This window comes from Arachis ipaensis, chromosome B5, assembly GCF_059453495.1.
Source record: "Arachis ipaensis isolate K30076 ecotype BB chromosome B5, ASM5945349v1, whole genome shotgun sequence".
Taxonomy (NCBI): domain Eukaryota; kingdom Viridiplantae; phylum Streptophyta; class Magnoliopsida; order Fabales; family Fabaceae; genus Arachis; species Arachis ipaensis.
This window is the reverse complement of record NC_142440.1, coordinates 10,743,113-10,765,509: the sequence shown is the minus strand read 5'-3', so window position 1 is coordinate 10,765,509 and position 22,397 is coordinate 10,743,113. Positions and strand designations below refer to the sequence as shown.

Below are 22,397 nucleotides of genomic sequence, written 5' to 3'. Positions count from 1 at the left end.
TTGTTAATTGGTAAAATCCGTGGATATCCGCGGATATCCAGATCCCCGGCGGATACGGGGTCCCCGTTACCCATGGCGGAGACGGGGCAGGGACGGGGGGCGGATTGTAGTGATGGGGGTGGGGGGCGGGGGGCATGTCCCCACCCCCATGGAGACCCGTTGCCATCCCTATTATTTTGTTTGATTCCATTTAAGTATATACAATTAACAAATGCCGGATGGTCATTTCACTAGGTAGTCGGATGATTATTATAATAACTACGTAGATGGTTGTTTGATGGCCGGTGAAGGAGTTTCTAATGCCGGAGAGGTGGAATGATTGATGAGAGTAGGGTAGCAGATGATTTGGGGAGGGTGTTTGGGTAAATTTCTTTGGTAAATTAGGATTAAGATGGTTAATTTTTTGAAATAACAGTTTGCTCTTTTTTTTTTCTTTGTATTGAGTCAAATTCAAAACTCATTGTACATATTGTCAAGATTCCTCATTATCTCCCTAACGGAATTCTTTTAGCAATCAGTGGGTAATACCAGCCTCCAAACAACCTTAAGCACCTTGGAGTTTATCGTTTTTTTTTTTTTTTTTTGCAGCACATCTCAATAAAATTTATCTCTAAAGGACTTCTCTGCCCTTCTTTTTAAGTAAAATTTGTGACAGGTCTTTTTTTAAAAGATCTCAACCTTGTCACATATTTTACTATTTGCCCTTGGTATTTTCTAATTTTACACTTTTTGCACATAACTTCGTTTTTCTAATTTTCCTTATGTTTGGTTGGAAGGAAAGAAATAGAGAGAAAAGAAAGGAAAAAATTGAGTGGTTTTTTATTTTTCTTAAATGTGTTTGGATGGAAGAAAAATAAGAAGGAAAGAAATGTTATAAAATATAATTTTATGCTTATATTATAAAATATATTGAAAAAATGAAGGGGTAATATTGGAAGTAGAGAGAACGAATTAGTTTTCTCTCTATTTTCTTTCCAATGTTGGAGAGAAAAAAATTGGTGGGTCCCACTAATTTTTTTCATCTCTTTTCCTTCCTCTCTAATTTCTCTTCTCAACCAAATAATGAAAAATAATCATTTTCTTCCATTTTTCCTTCAAACAAACATAGCCTAGTGACACTTTCACCACTAATATTATTACTTCACTATTTTACTCTCATATATGTTTTTCTAACTTTCTTACCATTCATTAACACTATGTTTGGATGTATGATAGAAAATGAGAGAAAAGAAAATGAATGAAAAGAAAATGAGAGGAAATAAAAAAAAAAGTAAAATTCTTTGTATATTGTTTGGATGAAGACAAAATGGAAGGAAAGAAAATAAAAATTTTTTCTCTTGTTTGAATATAAAGAAAAGTAAGAAGAGAGAAAATTATCATGGAGTAAAATTACCTTATTACCCTTACATATATTATATACATATTATAGTTTATTAATGTATTTAAATTATTTTTCTAATACAAAAAAATTATCCAAATTATTTTTCAAAATTTTAAATGTCATAAATGAAAAGATATATCTTTATTTTTCAAACACATACAAATTAATAACTGTGTAAAAGAATAAAAATTACTCTTAGGTTACGTTATTAATTTCTTTAATTATATTGCAACGAAAATGTCACTAGATCGTCTTCCTAAAAATAAAATAGTAACATTAAAAGTTGTTAGCGTTTCTTTCTTACTACAAGCGACGAAAAATCATATACAATTCTTATAACCATATAATAAAACACCAAAAGAATAACAACGACCAGCACTCCAGAAGAGTAATATTTAAACACCACACGCCAGTACCAAAAATGGTAATTCTTCATATTTAGAGTCACCAGCGTATGCCTACTTCCCAAAAAATTAATTCCACATAGCTAGAGTCATCTATACATATCTACTTCCAAAAAATAATATTTTTTCTAGTTAAAGATATTAACACATGATCTATTTTTGCTTGTACTAAGCAGTATACTTGTTCACAAACATCTTCAAGTATTATGATCCCTGCACAAGCATACACAACAAATAAAAATTACTTAACATAAAGAGTGGATCATAATAAATTATTTTTTCAATATTTTTCAATTCAAAGAATGATATCAATGAATAGTAATTTGTAACCATGTCTTAAAATAAATAAAACATAGAATGATATCTTGGTCAAACACATGGACATATACTCATAGATTACGGTAATAAAAATATAATAATCAATTGTTAAAAACAATAACCTCAAATTTCACATAAATTAAGTCCTTCATACCTGTAATGGTGAATATTTTCTAGAAGTACTATATCTCCTAGGCAAACACCAGCAGCAGTCATGAAATGAAAAAGAGCATCTAGTCGCAGTTCAGGTGGGATACAAAAATTTGGCGCTTTTGCTGCTCATTTTCACATAAGAATTGATAATATTGCATCCGATATGAACCTATCAAACCCAATTCAATCAACAACTCAACATATTCCATACATTTGATTCGCTATAAAGGCGAGGCCTACTCTGTTGCATTATAGCTAACCCTTTTTCAGCAATTGTAACTTGTCTTTCAATTAATGAGACTTATTTTTCAACAACCAAAACTTGCTTTTCAACAACAGAAGCTTGTCGTGAGTCACTTATCACGAACTCGTAAACGCCAAACTCGATTCTAAACTCACTGTCATAAATGATAAACAAAAAATGTAAATCACATGATATATTAATCAATGCAATGGTTTAGCAACAAAATTTAGTGGGCTTAGCTATTTAAACATTAGTAATGCCTAAACCATGTGTACATATTCTATAAACTCTGCAAACTGTTTAGTCCATGTTGAGAACACTATACTTTTTTTTAGGTTGCCAAGCTATTTGGATTATTATAGAAATTTTTTCTATGACATATATAACAAACAGACAAATTATAGAATCAATTTTTATAATATTTCTAATTTAATATTTACTATCTAAAATAATTGTAATTGTCATGGTTTATCCACTACCAATCTTTGATTAAACTAATTTAATTCTGATTCATGTTAATTTTCTAAATATGTACAATGGAAAATTTATCCAAATGATCTTTTTTTTTTAGTTTTAAAGCATGTATTCCAAAACACAAATGTGGAGTTCAAAGAAAAAAGTGAATACAAGTCAAGAAAAGAGTGGAATCAAAGGCAATAATTGAAAACTATAGATGGATAAAGTGGGGAAAGTGATTATATTAGCTTCTTAAGGAGTACAGGTGATGAAAGAACACAACTAAAAAAATTCAATTCAATGTATTACGTTTGAGAAATAATTTGGTCTTGTGTTGTGTGTATTGTGTACTTATTTATTAGTTTTACGTTTAGATTTAATATGTACTTTGTGGTTGATTTTGGTCTTTGATGGCAATGTCAAAGCGGATTAAATTTAATCACTTGACATTAGAACTATGTACTCCAAGAGTCGAGTTTTTCACTACTGATCTAAAAAAAATCTTTTTTTAGTTTTATAAAAAAAATTATCTATAGAGCAAGTACCTGATACACTAAGCAAATGATGCATGAACTAAAGTGGAGTTTGTAGAATCCTTTTGGTTCTTATATTCAATCATAGATAATCTTTTAGTGGAATTTTTAGAAAACCTTATATTCAAAGTCGAACAATCAGAGCATAAAACCAAATTGTATAAGAGCATCTCCTAACCTTGGACTTAGTTACTTTAATTGTATAATATTATCATAAATTATAAATAAAAAAAGACCTTATGATCTTCATCTTGTGATATGCTTACCATATCTTTATTACTCTGTTATTACTAGCACACTTCATATGCGAGACAGTTGCATGGAGGGTTATTATGAAATCCAATTATAATACTGAATAAAAATGTGAAATATTACATGATTAATATTTTTTATTAATATTAATTAATATTTTAAGTTAATATTTTTCATCAAATTCTAATGCATTAAAAATCTTTTTTTGGACCAAACATAAACTGACAGCGAAATATAAAGTTGAATATAGTTAGATTTTTCAATTAGGATGAAAGACTAATTTAAAAACAGAGAAGAAAGCATGGATTAATTTTTCACTACAAAGATAAGAATCATACATAGAACATAAAATCAGAACAATATCTCAGTTGAAAAATAAAAGAATACAAAATATGGACCGTGATGAATTTTGCATTTCGTTTATGAAAAAAACTCTGACTACAATGAAAAAAGAACGCACATTTGGCTTGAGGATGCAGGGATGAAGATGCCGTGGAGCTGTCACCACAATGACGAAGCTGCTGTAGCAATGCCAACGACGTTAGGAAGCTCTGGTTACGCTGTTGAATATGACTGCAAAACGGAAAAGGAGAAGAGACGTGTTTTTATTTTTTCAAAGAGTGAATTAGGATTTTGATCTGTTACTAAAAGGGTAAATATATACTTTTACCCATCTTTACATTTCAGTCCCAATTTTCTTCGCATCTTTGGGGAGAAAAAATTAAACTGGCTCCACATACATTTTTTTTGTTTTCCATATAATTTTTACTGCTGATCCAAACAGAGAAAAATTAAGTTTTTCATCCATTTTCTTCTCCCCATTTTCTTTCCTTACAAATTATTTTGAACCAAACAAAGTGTAAGTTAATTAATAACTTTTAATTTTGACTTTATGCCTAAAATTACTAATATATTCCTAAGTACTCTAGTTTTACCGTTTAACCTGATTTACTGTCAAAATGTTATCGGGTTAATCCTAATATTTTTATATGACCAAATTATTCATAATACTTTTAGTTAATGCCAATTCTACTCTTAGAGACCTAAAAAATCATTTTATCTTTTATTAATTTATTTACTTATTCTAGTTACCGTTTTTTACCGTTTTACTTCTAATTTTTACTAAAACTTTTATTTAGGCTCAAAATTTTATTGTAATTATAATTTTGACTAAATTAATTTACATAATTACTAATTTATCCTTGATGACACTAAGTTCAGAATTTTGCTTATCTTTCAATTAAATTATATTTTTAACCCTCTTTTTACCCAAAAATAACCATAACACCCTTTCTACTTTTACGCCTTTATTTCATAGGATTAAAATCAGTTTTCTAATATCTTTGTAACTCTTGTACACGCGACTTTCATGATCATTTTATGGCTGAATTTCCAGGGATGCAATTTGTCATTTGTATCCACTTTTGGGACTTTTAAGGCTTGAAACTTGAATCCCAAGTGCTCCAAATAATTTCAGTAGTTTTATACAATTTTCAGAGGCAAATAAACTTCATATATTAATCAAATAATAGTCCAAAAATAAAGAAGCATCACTGAATTTTTAGAATTAAGAATCAAGTACAGAATCACCATAAGTGGCTCATATAAACACCGAAAACAAGCACAAATATACTCTAACTAATCTTAACCCTTATCTCTCATGTTATTCAGTTATTAAACCTTTCACACACTCTAGAAAATGTGCACACAAGGGCAGGAGCACAGCTGGGTGATGGTGCAGTTTTGTTTTTGGCCGAAAGTATTGCAAAAACATCTAAATTCAACCACTTTGAGCTCGAATCTCTCTAACTGCTTAGGCGTACTCCATGGGTACTTCAAGAGAAATTTTCTATACATGAAGGAGAATAAAAATTCATCATGGCTACTATTTTTTTAGGGAAAGGAGAAATAACAAGAGTTTACCTAACCAAAATTTCTTATAAACCCAATAATTAGCGAAAACGGGCAAGAGTTTGTGTTTGTATGGATTGAGTACGTGAAAAATACATGAAGAACAATAGAAGAAGATTTGAAATAGGGGCTGGGACGGAGAAAACAAGTACAAGAATTTTCTCTCTTTCTCTCTCAAGATTTCGGTTAAAAGAGTGTAAAAATGTGTAAAGCATTTTGTGAATGTTATGGCCAATACTTCCTTAAATAAAAAATCAAAGTCTTCCTGAATTTATGATGGTAAAAGAGGCTGAATTTCGTGGTCAAGGATTGGAATTTAATGAAGAAGGGCGTGAAAACGAGAAAGCTTGGTCAGCGCTTGCGTGTCGAGCTTATCCACAGTTAACTGCAATTAGTTACTCGAGGTTAAAAACACAGCAGAGAAGGGTAAAAAGCTGAGATAGTCTTGGTCCAGAAGCTGAGAAGGAGAGACAAGTTACTTGAGTGACAAGTAAGAAGATTTTGGGTCTTTAGGAGTCGTTTGCGGAATACTAGTCAGAAATTCAATTCAAAGTAAATTTTATCGTGTGGTAAAATAATTAATGGCTAAGATTTATTCTTAAAAAAATAAATCATGAATGGATTGCTAGTATTAATCTTGGGACATAATTACCAAGGTAGAAATTATTTTTACCATTGATTTCAAAGTTTTTGGTTACAAGAGTTTTTTTGGCGTATGCAAAACCGTCACTAAAAGTAAATTTCTGCCTCAAAAGTCTCTAGTGAGAAAAATAAACCAATAGTAGGCTAATATTTATTATTTACTAGTCAAACTTGACTTAGGGGGATTAATTACCCTCATAAAGTCAATTTTGACTTTATTAATGATATTTTTCTATTTAATTTTTTCTTTTTTTCTTTTTTTTTTTAACCGTTGGGCCAGCCTCACTATTTCTTATTGGACTGTGATTCGAAATTTTGTGAAATAAATTTTAAAATAGCTAAAAAAATCTATTTACTGAAAATCGGGTTCTTACAGTAACAATGTCGATCATTACGGGAACAAGGTTCATGGTGAAAGTGGCGGAAGAAGGAGGGAAGGAAGAAGCGAGAACTGCCATGCTGTGTGGCGTTGTGAGGTTCATGGCGACGGTGGCAGAAGAAGGAGGGAAGGAAGAAGCGAGAACCGCCATGCTGTGCGGCGTTGTGACCTTGATCTTGCGGTCGAGGTTGTGGTAGGCGAGAATGGAGTGGATATTCTGCATGGTTTTGAACAATGCATTGCCGTCGAGGTGGTTGCAGCGACACCGATGAAGATGCGGCGGCGAGAGGAGGAACGGAGATCGCTCGATTACAGAGGAACAACGATGGTGTTAGGGAGCTTGTCGGCCGGAGGGTTACAACAGCGCAGGTGAGGCTGCGGCGGCGAGAGGGGACTAGAGATTAGGAGGATATGACGATATTAGGAGTAACCGTCCATAGTGTGAATAGGTTTAATTGGTAATTCTAATTTTTTAAATTTCAAAATATGGTAATTTGATAATTAATTAAAAATTTGATTTTTAATTATAATGTACCTTCATTTTTTAAACTATTATTTATATTGTTCATACTTGTTATTATTTTTCTATACTCTCTCTCGTTTGGAGACCAAATTTACTAGAGCATAACTTTTAATATCACGGACGAAATTACAACTTTTTTATATCTATAATTACAACTTTACCTGTAGCAATTTCTGTCCAACACGTTCAATTAGAAACCATTACATCTACATCTTGTAGCGATTTTTATAGATATAAAAAATTTGTGCTTTCGTGTGCTATATTAAAAAGTTGTAATATGATAAATTTAATTTTCAAATAATTTATAATTAATTTCTAAAAAAGATAAGTATTTATTCTATATTTTATTCATTTATTTAATCTCTTAAAAAAAAATCAAGAACAGAAAACAATTCGTTTTCTTTTTTGATAAATAAATAGGGACATTTGAGAGAAAAATTATGGAAAAAGTTAATATTACAAATCTATTTCTATATGTTTTTGGAAAAAGCAAATATATTCATTTATAAAATATAAAACAATAACCACTATAAAAATTCTTATAAGATTTTTCTATTACACAATTTTTAAAGTGTGATAAATTATATTGTGATTATTATTTGTTAGATCTAAAAATTTAACGACAATTAAATAAAAAATATACTAATGTGTACACAAAGGATGTAGGTATATTTAAAAAGATTTAATTAAAATGTCATTAACAAAATAACATAATCATTATATTCTATTAAAATTTTTTATATAATTATTTAATTTAAACTAACAATTAAATATATAATTTAATTTTGATACACTATTAAAATAATTATATACATGCATCTAATTATATAATTTCACATGAGAAAAAAAAACTATTTTTTTACATTAACCATGTAAATAGTCATCGAAAACAACGAATGTAATCAAACGATTATGTAAAATATTTTACATTGTGAATATATATAAATTAAACTCTTAAATATATAACTAAATAATTATACATTTTAACTTTCAAAAATATCACGTTTTGTAAGAAGGAGAGAGCGGGGGCGAGCGGTTGAGGGTGAAACACAGTGAGGAAGATGGCCATGCCATCGGAAGAGATAAGAGGGAGAGTGTGGGTGGATGTGTATCCGGTGTTAAGAAGGGTTCTTCTCGAGAGGGGTTAGAAAAGTCATCCAAGGTCTCTTTTAGAGATAAAGTCATTGGTGCAGAAAAGTCTAAGGCTTTTGCATTAGTAGGGTCTTTATCTGTGGATGGTATCGCGACGGTGACAGGTAAGCAGGGTGATTCTCGCCCACCAAGTGTCAGTTTTACCAAGGAGGCAAAGAGCTGTCTAGCTGAACCTTATAAGGAAGCCATCGTGATCAAGGTGCTGGATAAGCATTATGGCTACACGGCTCTCATGCATAAGCTTCGGATAGTATGGCGCATCAAAGGAGGGTTTGATTTGTTGGATGTGGGGTTTGGGTATTTTTTGGTTAAATTTGATGTTGTTGCGGATCGTGAGAAAGTCATTCTTGGTGGCCCGTGGTTGATAGACGGTCACTATGTTGCAGTAAAGCCATGGGATGTGAATTTTAGGCCATGCGAAAAATCCTTTCGATCAACGCTGGTATGGATTCGAGTCTCGGGACTTCCAATTTGGTGCTACCAGGAACAAGCAATGCTGCGAATTGCTTCTGCAATAGGGGTTCCGGTAAAAGTAGATTTGGCCACTAAGCTTGCAGAAAGAGGAAAATATGCCCGAGCTTCTGTTCAAATTATTCTTGGGTTGCCTGTAATCAAACATATTATAGTGGAGGGTGTGACTCATGAAGTGGAGTACGAGAGTTTAGAGTTGATTTGTGCTACTTGTACACGGTATGGGCATGATAAATCGTTGTGCATGGAGAAGGAGTTCTTGGAAGGAAACAGAAATTCCTTTGGTGAAGGAAAAAATAATGAAGCTCCGACACTAGTGCCACACAACAATCATGAGCTTCATAAAGAGACTGAATCAAAAGCTCGTGATTTGGGTGAGAATTCTCGTAATTTGGGTGAGAAATTAGGAGTTGTTAAAGGGAAGGATGTGGTTACGGAATCATTGGCTCCTCACGTGTCTGATGGTCATGTTAATGAGGCATGCATGGATGATGGAGAGGGCTGACAACAAGTACTGCGTAAGGAAAAATTCACAATGGGCCAGTCATCAGGTTTGAAGGACCAAGATGGAAAGCAGCACAAGTATGGTTCGAGAAGGGTTCCAAGGCCCAATTTGCATGGTGATGGAGGCAAATCAATTGGCATTAGGATGGGGAAGCGAGAAAAACATGAAATTGCGCCATCTTCATCGCGCAGAACTCCTGCACGTCGTGGAATTTCTCTACGGAAGTGTCCTCAGCCTTCCTCCCTGCAGAACTCGCCAGTTGATAAAAATGGTGGTACAACGGAGAAAACCTTATTAGATGAAAGTATGGCAGGTGCAGTGTTAGGGGGTCCGAAGGTAGCAATTATTGAGGATCAGAGTGTGCCAGCACCGCAGGACAAACCACCTATTGAGGTTGGTAATTCTGTTTAGAGTTTATGTTCTTATTTATTCTGTCCCTATTATTTATGGATAGTTTAAATATGATTGTTTGGAATATTAGGGGTGCTTCTAATAAGTTAGCCCAGGTGCATTGTAAGGAACTTGTAAGAAAATTTAGACCTATTTTCTTTATTGTAGTTGAAACTAACTCCCCTTTTCAGTATTTAAAATTATTTTGGGAAAGGTTGGGGTATCACTCTGTTGGTATAGTAGAAGTAGAGGGGCATAAGGGAGGTATTTGGTTTCTATCCTTTATGAAGGGTGTTTGTTGTAAGTTCATTGATGCTTTTGATCAGGGTGTTACTGTTGAGGTTCAATTTGATAATTTAATTTGGAGGTGTAGTGATATTTATGGCAGTCCTCAATTTAATAAAATGGTTCTCCTTTGGGATTATCTTGTTGCACAATCTATGATTTTTCAGGGACCTTGGATTGTTCTTGGTGATTTTAATGAAGTCAAATTTTCTCATGAATCTAAGGGCTGTCAATTTTCTCATCAAAGAGCAGACATGTTTACTACTTCATTAGGGAATAGTGGTTTGTTTGATCTGAAGACTATTGGGAGGCGATTTTCTTGGTACAGAAGGGTAAAAAATTATGTTGACGTGGCAAAAAAGCTTGATCGAGTCTGTATAAATAGTAGTTGGTTATCTATCTTTCCAGAGGCTTATGCAGAAGTTTTAAATAGTCTTCAGTTTGATCATTGCCCTATTCTGGTGTGTTGTAAAGGTCGTCCTCAGCCTAAAGAGAATCGACCTTTCCGATTTGTTGCTGCTTGGGCTACTCATCCTGGGTATAGGGATATTGTGAATCAGTCATGGTGGTCTGGTAATAGAGGGATTCATGGCAAGCTTTCGGAAGTACAGAAGAATTCACTAGAGTTTAACTCGAAGGTATTTGGTAACATTTTTGTTAAGAAATGTGAATTAGAGCAGCAGATTCATTATTTACAAAAGCGGTTGGAAATGGTGGATAGTATTTATTTGCGTCAGAAAGAACAACAGTTACTTGATGATTATAATAATACTCTAGTGCAAGAAGAGCTCCTCTGATTCCAAAAGTCCAGAGAGCAGTGGGTAAGGTTCGGGGATAGGAATACAAGATTCTTTCATATTCAAACTCTTGCCCGAAGGAAGCATAATAAGATTCATGGTCTTTTTCTCAAGGATGGAGTGTGGGAAACTGATCCAGAGGTTCTGAGTCAAGAAGCAGAGTCTTTCTATAAAAGCTTATTCTGTCATTTGGATGATGTTGATTTGGGTTGCCTTGGTGATGTGCCTCTTCCTTCTCTGAATGTGGAAGCTTGCAATAATCTTATGGCACCAGTTACTATGGAGGAAGTCAGAACAGCTGTTTTTCACATGAACTCTTTTAAAGCTCCGGGTCCTGATGGGTTTCATGCTTTCTTCTTCAAAGAATATTGGGAGATCATTGGTCTTGATGTTTGGAAGATGGTTAAGCAGGCATTCTCCGGTGTTACTCTTGATCCGAGAATATTGGAGACTTTACTGGTTCTTATTCCAAAGGTTGAATCACCGGTATCTATGAAAGATTTCAGACCGATTAGTCTCTGCAATGTAGTTTACAAGATCATCACGAAGGTCCTTGTTAATAGGCTTCGTCCTCATCTTGCGGAGATTGTTGGCCCGCTTCAAGGAGGATTTATTCCAGGACGAGGAACTCCTAACAACATCATTATTGCTCAAGAAGTTCTCCACTTTATGAAGAAGACTAAATCAAAGAAAGGCACATTGGCCTTTAAGATTGATCTGGAGAAAGCTTATGACAGAGTTGATTGGAGGTTTTTAGCTCATACCCTAAAGAGCTTTGGTTTTCCTATTCCTACAGTTAATTTGATTATGAATTGTGTCACTGCTTCTTCCTTATCTATTCTTTGGAATGAGAATCATCTGAATGGCTTTACTCCTAGTCGAGGTCTTAGACAAGGAGACCCTATGTCACCCTATCTTTTTGTACTATGTATGAAGCGATTGGCATGCTTTATTAGTCATAAGGTTGATTTGGGCTTGTGGGAGCCGGTTGCTATTTCTAGAGGGGGACCAAGAATATCCCACTTAATGTTTGCGGATGACTTGCTTCTATTCTGTAAAGCTACAAAGGGACAAGTGCAAAAGGTGATTTTGGTTTTAGAGTCTTTTTGCAAAGCATCTGGGATGAAGATTAATGTGGAGAAGTCTAAAGCGCTTTGCTCCAAGAATGTCTCTGCAACAAGGAAAGAGGTTTTCACTAGGGTATCCTCTATCAGATTTGTCCAGGACTTGGGCAAGTATCTTGGAGTTACCCTTAGCCATTCTAGGGTAACTTGTTCAGCTTTCAATGGTGTCCTGGATAAGATTCGGAGTAGGCTAGCAAGCTGGAAAGGGAATTTACTCAATCGGGCTGGTAGACTCTGCTTAGTTAATTCTGTTGCAGCTGCTATTCCCACGTACCAGATGCATGTCTCTATTTTTCCCAAAGGAATCATGAGTAAATTGGAGTCTATGAGGAATTTTCTTTGGAAAGGACAAGTTGATGGAAGAGGATTGAATCTCATTAGTTGGAAGGTACTGGTTACTCCAAAAAAATATGGAGGTTTGGGGGTTAGAGATCCTTATTGTGTAAATATTGCTCTTCTTGGGAAGCTAGTTTGGACTTTTTTTCAGCAGCCAAACAAGCTATGGGTCCAATTGTTGGATGCCAAATACCGATCATCTCTATATGACTGTTTTAGTTATCCTAAGAACAAGGACTCTCCCATTTGGAGGTGTCTTTGCAAGGCTTGGGAAGTGTTGAAAGATGGGTTTGCTTGGTGTATTGGAGATTTGAACCAGAATTTTTGGTTTTCTAGCTGGAGGAGAGAAGGACGATTATCTAATGAGATGGATTATGTTCACATTTCTGATTCGAATCTCCGGATACAGGATATTTGGTCGGTTGGTAGGTGGCATTTGGATACTCTTTATTCTCCTTTATCTCAAAATCTAAAAGGTAATATTCTCTCTTACAATTCAGATGAACAAGCAGGTCCGGAAGTGGGTTGGTATTGGTGTGGGTCTGCTGCCAAAGTCTATGACTCACGCAATGGTTACTTGTGGTTGTGTAAGCAGCTATTTGGTTGGGAGGAGCGGGAGAATTGGCTTTGGCTTTGGCGTCAGCTTGTTCCGGAAAAGCATAAGTTTTTGGCTTGGTTGTGTCTTAAGGAGGCTCTTCCTACTGCAAGTTTTCGCTTTAGAAGAGGGATGTCGTCATCAAATAGGTGTCCAAGATGTCTTTCTAGCCAGGAATCGGTTTTACATTGTATTCGGGATTGTCCAAAAGCTCAGCTTGTCTAGCATAGGTTGGATATTTCTTGTCATCCTTTGGATTTGAAAAACTGGTTCTTGTATCATAGCAGAGAGCATTCATTCAAGTTCTTTTCTGGACTTTGGTGGATATGGCGAGCAAGGAATAATGACATCTTTAATCCTCATGAAACTTGGCCTCCGGAAAAAGTGATTTGTCTGGCATTATCTTCAGAAAAAGAGCTTAGGAATATTTTTGAATTACAACGTATGTCCCTTCCCTATACTCTAAATGGTTTTTGGAATCCCCCATCCATTGGTACTTTTAAGATTAATTGTGATGCTAGTTATTTTGGTTCGGGTGATAGTGTTGGTTTTGCTTGTGTTATTAGAGATTGTAATGGGAGTTGGCAAATGGGGTGTTTGGGAATGATTGAGAGTAATAGTATTCTTCAAGGAGAATTGTTTGTCATTTGGAGAGGATATCTCTTAGCTTAGGATGTAGGTCAACGAGATGTTATTTGTGAGACAGATTGTGTGGAAGCATTTAATCTTGTTACTCAAGATGGTTTTGGGCTTATTGATCCATTGGTGCTCAAAATAAGAGATATCATGCATTGGAATCGGCGTGTTGACTTTCGTTTGATTATGAGAGATGCAAACACGGTGGCAGATACTATGGCAAAGATGGCGATGAAGTTACAACTTTCACATGTGGAACTTCTTTCACCTTGGAAGGAATTTAAGAGTAGTCTTAAACAAGACTGTCCTTCTATTTAAACAGTTCCTTGTTTTGTTTGTTTTGTTTTTCTTTGTTTAGTTTATTTCAGTCACAAAAAAAATATTCAAACAACTAACCTTTTATATTTCTAAATAAATATTTGCATATATTTTTTTCAAAATAAAAATTTACATACAATTATCTTCATGTAAAATTATTAATTAAAATTTTTTAAATAATTTAATATATTTAACTAAATTACTATTTAACAATCTCAACTAATGACTTCATATAAAAACATCTGCCTATAAGTTTTCACTATTTCTTAATGTTTTCCTTTGCCATAAAAGAACACACTGCTAAATAGAATTAGAAGAAAAGAAAGCCTTTGCGAGATAATTGTTGATGACAGCATTGACAAATTCTCTCCGGGAATATTGTCATATATACACTGTCAGTGTCGTGCAAATTAGTTTGCATGTGATCAAATCTATTTTTGGTCTACACACAACATACATCTACATCTACATCTACATCTACATCTACTATTTATCATTGCTTTGCGGCTATACTATTTACTATTTAGTATTTAGCACTACTTTTACTGTCTCTGCAATTATTCCAGAGTTTTGACAGTATTCGCAATTACATTGCAACTAGAAGTAAGAGGAATGGATGATATGGCAATAATCACACCGTTCACAACCCAAAAACAAAAACAAACCAAATGGCACACTATACACAATACTATACTCTGAATAAACAATCACATTTGTTTACCTACTAGGTTAGGTGTTGGCACAAAAAATCCGATTCAATAAAAACCATGTCCATTTAGATTAACTATTCCTCAGTTCTCCGGATAACCTGGCATTGTCTTAGGTGACTGCGCTAATCGAACATTCACGTGTCCAGATGAAGGGGAAGCTGAAAACTGCCTCATAACAGAGCTTGCACTTGAACCAGGAGGACTGTAAAGTTGGCTTGGGTTTAGAGAATTGGCACTGGCAGTGCCATTTGTGTCCTCTGCCATCTTTTCAGTGTGGGGGTGGTTACTCTCTGATCTGTCGATATCCATTCCTTGCAAAACATTAGGATGACTGTTTGTCCCACTGGGAAGCTGGGATTGCCAATAAGTTGACTGTTGATTCTGTGTGGGATGGTTGGCGGCACGGGCATTGCTTTTAACTTCGGCCTCATCCTTCCCTCTGGGCTGTTGCACAGTGACTGAGACCTCAGTCGGTTTGTTAGGTTTGATTTCTGGCAACTTCTCTGTGTCCAAAGTGGCCTCTATTGCATCAACCTTAGCTGTTGTGGAGCGACCAGAAGCAATTACGGTCATGGGAAATGCTCTCTCTGGAGGCACAGCCGGGGTGTAATTTGATGGAAGCAAATCATCCCAATTCTCCAGTAGTTCCTTGTACACTTTACGTAGAGTGACTTCAGTAAGGCCAGTTACCTTGCAAATTTCAGCCTGAGTTTTACGTTTGTCTTCGAGTTGGCAAGCCAAATATATAGCAGCAGCTGAAATGCTAATTGGATTCCTACGAGTGCAGAAGCATTTGTTGATCACAACCTCTCCTATGTGAGTAGCCAGTTCCTAAAATTCAACATTGAACATGTTCTCAGAATTTCATAATATAAAAACATAACAAGAGTGATTTCATTTCCATTTTAGGATACATTACAAAGTCACTACTAACTACCAAAACCTAATCCCAAGGCACCTAACCATGTTACTCAGTGTGCAGCCAAACAAAAACCACCAGTACCCAAACTTTGTTCTGCCATACGCACATAAAATTACATCCTATGCATGATATAAATCCCAATGCTCGACAACATAATAAAAGCATTGAAAATTTAGACCAAGCAAATGTAGCAGCAACTATGTGAATGTGATACGAGAGCCGTCTTAGAACTGCACAACCCGCCATAGAGCAGTTGATCATTGCTGAATGTAAAATCACAGCATAATTGATAATTAAAAGATTTTTATTTGCACATACATTTTCAGAACAAAATTAGGATGGTGATGTCAACTTTCAAATTGATTACGCAGAAATTGATGTCTTTGTTAAATTTCTGATCATTGATAAGGAATTGCAAACATGATGCACCATCTAGAACACAACAACACTTGAATATACATGACATGGGCATAAAGATATAGACTGCGTTCACAAACCCATAAAGCACATTGGTTGACCGCAGAACAAAAACAAATCACACGATTAAAAAAACACATAAACAGAAACTTAAATATACATATAGCAATATCATCCCAGAAGTAAAATAACAAGATCCATGAAACAGTCAACTATAAATTAAAACATATTTTCAGATACCTGAGCAGATTTGTTGAGCTGTAGGAGCGTGCAAAATCTTGGCATATGGACTGATATGGAATTGCTGTTAATAGGTTGACTTAGCTGTAAAGCTTCTCCCAGAATCTTCATATACTTCCCAATTTCCTTTTGTGGTACATTAGCTGCTATTGAAATTTCCTGCAATACCACAAGAGAAGCAATATCAGACGGCTAAAGAATACAAATATGCAGTAAACAAACCAGAACTGGTCGAAGTTAGCTACGTTAAAGTAGAAACAAAGAAATCATACATCCCTAAGAAAAGTATCAAGCTAACAGCATTAGCCTCGGTAGAGACAGTGCTTTTACATATATATTCGTTAAGAAGACTGAAATATTTGTCAGTACTAACTATATTGAGTAGAATAACTGAAAGATGATTCTATCTCAGACCAAAGTTCGGAATTGTCCAGTTTATTTGGAATATCATTATTGGAATCAATCTACCAAACACTACCAATTCGAAAAATCAACAATTGCAACATATTAGCAACAATATTGAAAAGTGAAGACCTGAAGGGTTCGAGGCTCTTGGGCCTCTCGAATGGCTTGAACAAGAGCGGCAGTAGCAAGAGCCTCAACGCTACGGTTTCTGAGGCAAGTAGCCGAGCAACAATCCCTGAACAGCTGAAAAGCGTGGTCGGAAATATCGCAGTCTAAGCCAAGTATGGAGGCCACATCGATAATCTGCATGTACGCCCTTAAATTATCCACCACAACCGTCGAAGAAGAAGAAGACGACGACGACGATGAGGAGGAGGTGGATTCGAGAGTGCGCTCGAGCTCCGCGAGGTGGCCGGAGAATGAGAGAGAGGACTGGAGGTAGAGGGGGATGGGTTCAAGGGACCAGGTGGAGAAGGCGGTTATGAAGCCCGTGGGCTCGAAAGGATCGTCGTCCTTGGTGATTGGAGAGGGTTCGGGGTTGGGGAGATCAGAGGTCACGAGGCATAGAGGGTTATCCTGGGCCCGCACGTGGAACAGGTGGTGTGGGTGGGAGTGCCGCTCCTCCACCACGCGCCCGCATGACGTGCACTCCGTGATCGATCGACCGGAGCTCGTGGTGGCGCACCGCCCCTGCGTAGCCGAGCAGAATGGACACTTCATTCTTTTCCTTTACTGCCGTGCTTCTCGTTAAGCCCTTTTCAACTGGGTTGGGGTTTGATTTATATTTATTTTTTAAATTTAAGCTAGTGTTTTTGTGCATAATAATATTACTCTAATATAATTTTTTTGAAATTATGTTGACTTTATCCTAATATTATAATTTATGGCAGAAAAAAATTATAGAATAAAATGTTATAGGAGACAAATTTCTGTGAGTCAAGAAGACTAAAATTTTTGTAGATAAAAAAAATTAAATAATAAATTTTTTAGTTATTATTTTTATAGGAAGGAATTTAATTTTTTATTAAAAATTAATTTTAATATTTTTTATCTAAAAATTAAAAGAATTTTTTTATATTTGATTAAGTATTAAGTTTATTACACAAATAAAAATAATTAATTTTTATGTTTATAATTAAAAATATCTCATTCGCTATATAAAAATATAATTGGATATTAGTATAAAAAATTTATATTAATAATTATAAAATTAACACAAAATTATTTTGTTTGAAATAATTGAATTTTGGTTATAAGTATTAATCACAATATTAATATTTTCTTCAAATTATATGTAATAAATATTTGAATGAAGAAAAATAAAAATATAAATTAAAAAGATAAATAATAAAAATTTAAAACTAAATAAAAAAATTAAAAAAATATGCATATAATAATATCTTTTTATGTGAATAATATTATGAGATATTTTTAATTATATTTAATTATAAATTTAATGTATTTTTTATAATTTTATTATATATTTTTTTTATTTTATTTTTGGTAAAACAAAAATGTAGAGGGAGATAGAATATGAGAGAAAGAGAGAGAAATAAAAAAGGAGAGAGATATTGTTAATTTTGGAGAAAAATATTTTATTTTAATTGTAATGAAAGAATATCTCATGATACATTTTGGTTTGTCAAATTAGTAATATAAAATATAAATTATAAGTTATATATAGAGCAGAATGGATAGAGACTAGAGAGATAGAGAACGGGGACTGCAATAGTTACAAGGATGGAAAAAAAATTTAATAATTTTGGAAGAAAATATTTCATCTCAATTTTAGTTGTTAAATTAGTAATATATAATATAGTTATATTTTAATTTTAATTGCAATTAGAGAATGTTATGTTACACATTTTGATTATTAAATTTGTAATTTGTCATTGATAATGATATATAAGATGATTTTTTTATTTAAATTAAATAATTATATAATTTATGAAAATACATAAAATACAGAATAATTACTTAAATACACAACGTACCACATCTTGGATACTGTGAGGGTAACTCAATTATGGACGTCTCCTGGGTACTGAGATCTTGGACTATGACGCAACAAAAGTCTCACGTATCTTAAATGCATCCGGGATACATTTCACGTGGAAGAACGGGTACTGAGCACCTAAGATGCTTACCAGTTTCAGTATCTGAGATACGATAAAATGCGAAAATTGGGTCACAGCACCCGAGATATGTTTATTATGGTCTAGGCATTTCTACACCCTAAACCCTAAACCCCCTATATATATATATATATATTCTCCTATTCTCAACCATAACTTTGTTGATACCCTACATGTGCTAAAGACTGTCATACTGAGCAACATGAGGGAATAGGTTCCAGGAAAGTTGGGCGAGTTGCGTATAAATTTTTGAACAATCTTTCGAGCGGTGAATTTACCAACAGATTATTCTAACTTGAAGGGGATCAGCATGTGAGGGTAATGTTCAACGTCCATGCAAGTGGAAACCTAATGACGTCATACTCAGCGGACAAAATGATGGGTACGTATGGTAGATCCAGGACACCATAAGCGGTATGCATCCCGCAATGTCAGTCACATCATGTCCAACAGCAGTGCAGACTGCAGAGTGATTGGTATGTGTGTCACTACAAGAAAAATGTTGAGTACCGTCAGAGAACAGCGGTAACCACACCGAATTCGTAAGATTTTTTAATTACCATAGAAGCCTTAATGTTTGGAGAGAAATTAATTAAATTGGCGCGTCCTTTAGTCCAACGATAATGCAATTCAGTGAAACGATACGTTTTGATAACCCGAAATGGTTAACCATCGGATAATTTGACGCTAAAGATAGCGTAAATTCAAATCACAAACCCCTTCTCCCTCATTCGAACCCTCACCACCATTACCACCATCCCTCTGTCTTGCGTTCCAGCCCCCTCCCTGTCAAGACCACCGCCGTCGCCACCCATTCTCTGTCGTCGTCAACCCCCACCGCCGACGGCTCCTTCATCTCCTTCCCCTACCTCTCAGCGTCGTCGTGGTCAGTTTCTCCTTCTCCTTTTGTCGTTCTCAGCCCGTAGTGCGCAACTCCTTGCTCCGGCGGCTCACTGCCGCCACCTCTAGCTCCGGCAACAATCCAGTGTCGTCACCTTTCTCCCTCCTTCTTCATTGCTTTCTGCACCCTGCATTCAAGGTTCAATGTTTGAAATTTTTGTTTTTTTTTCTTCAATCCTGTTAGTTAGTTTATTTTTTTATTTTAGTGGATTTAGGTAGTTAGGATAGTTTAGTTTAGATTTATAGGTTCTAAATTGTTGCTGAAAGTGTCTGAAACTATTCTGAGTTTGCTGATTGAATCAATGGAGAAATTGCTGTTGAGTTTATTTGGTTAATTGTTTGATTGTGCTCATTCATTATGTTAATTATTATTTTGTTGTTTTTGCTATTTTGAATTAATTAAACTGTTTAGTTAGTTGTTGTTTTTCCATTGACTAACGTTTTTGAATTTTGAATGTTTGAGGTTTCTTACCTAATATAAGTTTGATACACTTTACCCTATGAAATTTGATTTGTTTAATTTTAGTTTAATTTAGTTTAAGTTTTATTAGAATTTCAATTTTAATTTTTAATCAGTTTGGAAGTTAGTTCAGTTTAATTTTTTTAAAATTAGTGGATTTAGGTTTATTAAGTTAGATTAGATTCAATATATTAGATTTTGCTAAGAAAAACGCTGCTAAATGTTTGATAATTCGATATTTGCAGACATGTCGACTGACAAAAGTGCTACAGATCAGGCTGCTGGTCGTTATCGTAGTCGTAATCGGGGTAGAGGAAAAATTTCTTCCGGTACCCACAGGATTTCTAGATCTCTCCCTCTACGCTGACCACGACGGCCACACGTGGCAAGTTTTATCGAATCTTAAGAATTTTAACTTAAAAGTTATTCAAATATCTTCTTTTTAACTTTACTATTTTTTTTTAATTTAAAAGAATTTAATCCTAAATTCTAATATATTAAACTTCGTTTATTGTTTTACCTTCTTTATTTTTCATACAGTAAATTTAGAATTATTATTCATATAAAATTCTTTTATATTAGAATAAACTACCAACTTTTATTCATGAAAATTGAAAACGCTGACACATCTATTCATAGAAAAGAAAATTACCATTTGTATCCACAAAATATGAGTTTCACGAGTTAATACTCAAAATGGCCTCTGAAAATTGACTCCTGACTCAATTTAACCCCCAAGGTTTCAATTGACTCTAATTATACCCTGAAATTTTGACTCGTGTCTCAATTTGGCCCTTCCGTCATTTTCCATCACCAGAAAGCTGACCTAGCAATTTTGGTTGACACCTGACAACAAAGCAGTTAGATGACGTGGCAAAATGTTTGAAGGCATCAATTTAACCCCTAAAAATTTCAAATAAAACCTAGCATTCCCAATTTTCCCAAATCGCAAGAGTCTCTTGAAGATAACCAAATAACATCAATCAATTGGATCCAAAAAACATTTAACCGTGTATAATAAACTGTTACAAATTAGTCAACAGTTCATCAAATATTAGAAACCAATCACTACCTGTTCTTGATTTTCTAACTGTGAGTAAGTGGTTTGGGTGAGTAAAATCTCTGAAGCTTTTGCATCATCAACAGCAGGATATGGTGCTAATGGAGCATTTCGAGTCACCTCACTAAATCTCACATGTATTTTCATATATCAATGCAATTTTATAGATCAATGCAATTTCTCAAAGATATACACAAGTTGCTCGGTTGTTCTATACCACATCTCATAAATTTTACCTCATAGATTATTATATCTATTAGATTTAAAATGATCAAAAGGTAACAAGAACATATTGAATGACATACAGCATGAGTCTACCATTAAAATTACATAGTTTTCCAATGAAAAATCAATTAAAAAGAACAAATAAACAAACTAACTAGAACTGCGCAACTAGAATGTCAAATTAAAAGCTAATATTTTGCAAAAAATAATAGAATCAATTTTCAATTAAAATAGAATATGAAGGAGTAAGATTGTCATTTTAAAATTGAATATGAAGAATCAATGACTGCATTACAAAAAATTATAGGATTCAGTTGATCATAGCCACATACATACAAAGAAATCAAACCCTAGCATACAAGAACTCTACCATCATCAACAACCGTAATCAACCAAAGTCCCCCAAAGTTTCACTGATGAAATAGAGCGAAAAAATGAAGAACAAATCTCATGCAACATTTTACAAAAAACACAGCATCGTATGTTGAGAGCAACAATTTTATTACTAACCTGTTTTTGAAAAGATGGTGATTCCCAGGCAATTAGTATTTACAATGGGGGCAAAACAAGTAAGAAAAGCTTCAAGCTTTAGTTACAGCGACACCCATGGTTCTTCTCTGAGGGTACGTATACGAGGGGAGGAGGAGGAATAAGGAGGTTCAGTTAGGGGTTTCATTTTTAAGTGGTTAACGTTTGGGTTTTGGTATTAACCCTTTTCTCATGTAAAACGACGTCGTTTCTAAACAATTTGTGCGCCAAGAGTTAAACGACGTCGTTTTGATAGTGCCAGGTGTCAACCAAATTTGCCAGGTCAGCTCTCCGGTGACGGAAAACGACGGAAGGGCCAAATTGAGGCGCGGGTCAAAATTTTAGGGTACAATTAGAGTCAATTGAAACCTTGAGGGCTAAATTGAATCGAGGGTCAAATTTCATGGGCTATTTTGAGTATTAACTCGAGTTTCACACAACAAAATTATCCAAACACTAAAAAATCACCTAGAATCCCAAATTACCCTTATCATCATCATTTTCAACTTTTCACTGCATTCAGAACAGAGTGCTACCATCTAATGCCCCTGCAACAAATCAATTGCCAAACTCAAACAGGCCATGTGAGA

The 22,397-nt window shown here is 34.5% G+C and overlaps 1 protein-coding gene across 1 annotated transcript; it reads right to left on the bottom strand.

Moving 5' to 3' along the window:
- Positions 1-14,305: 14,305 nt before the first annotated feature.
- Positions 14,306-17,290, bottom strand: PBRP (plant-specific TFIIB-related protein). Its single transcript, XM_016346356.3, has 3 exons — positions 16,629-17,290; positions 16,095-16,253; positions 14,306-15,346 (listed from the first exon to the last, which is right to left on the bottom strand). The coding sequence occupies exons 1-3, from the start codon at positions 17,217-17,219 to the stop codon at positions 14,597-14,599; spliced, it is 1,500 nt and encodes a 499-aa protein (XP_016201842.1). The 5' UTR covers positions 17,220-17,290; the 3' UTR covers positions 14,306-14,596.
- Between the last annotated feature and the right edge of the window lie 5,107 nt (positions 17,291-22,397).

Coding starts and splice junctions, on each gene's coding strand:
- PBRP (XM_016346356.3), bottom strand. CDS start 17,219: ATGAAGTGTCCATTCTGCTCGGCTACGCAGGGGCGGTGCGCCACCACG. Junction 16,254..16,628: donor AAGAGCCTCGAACCCTTCAG/GTCTTCACTTTT, acceptor GTGGTATTGCAG/GAAATTTCAATAGCAGCTAA. Junction 15,347..16,094: donor AGCTCAACAAATCTGCTCAG/GTATCTGAAAAT, acceptor GTTGAATTTTAG/GAACTGGCTACTCACATAGG.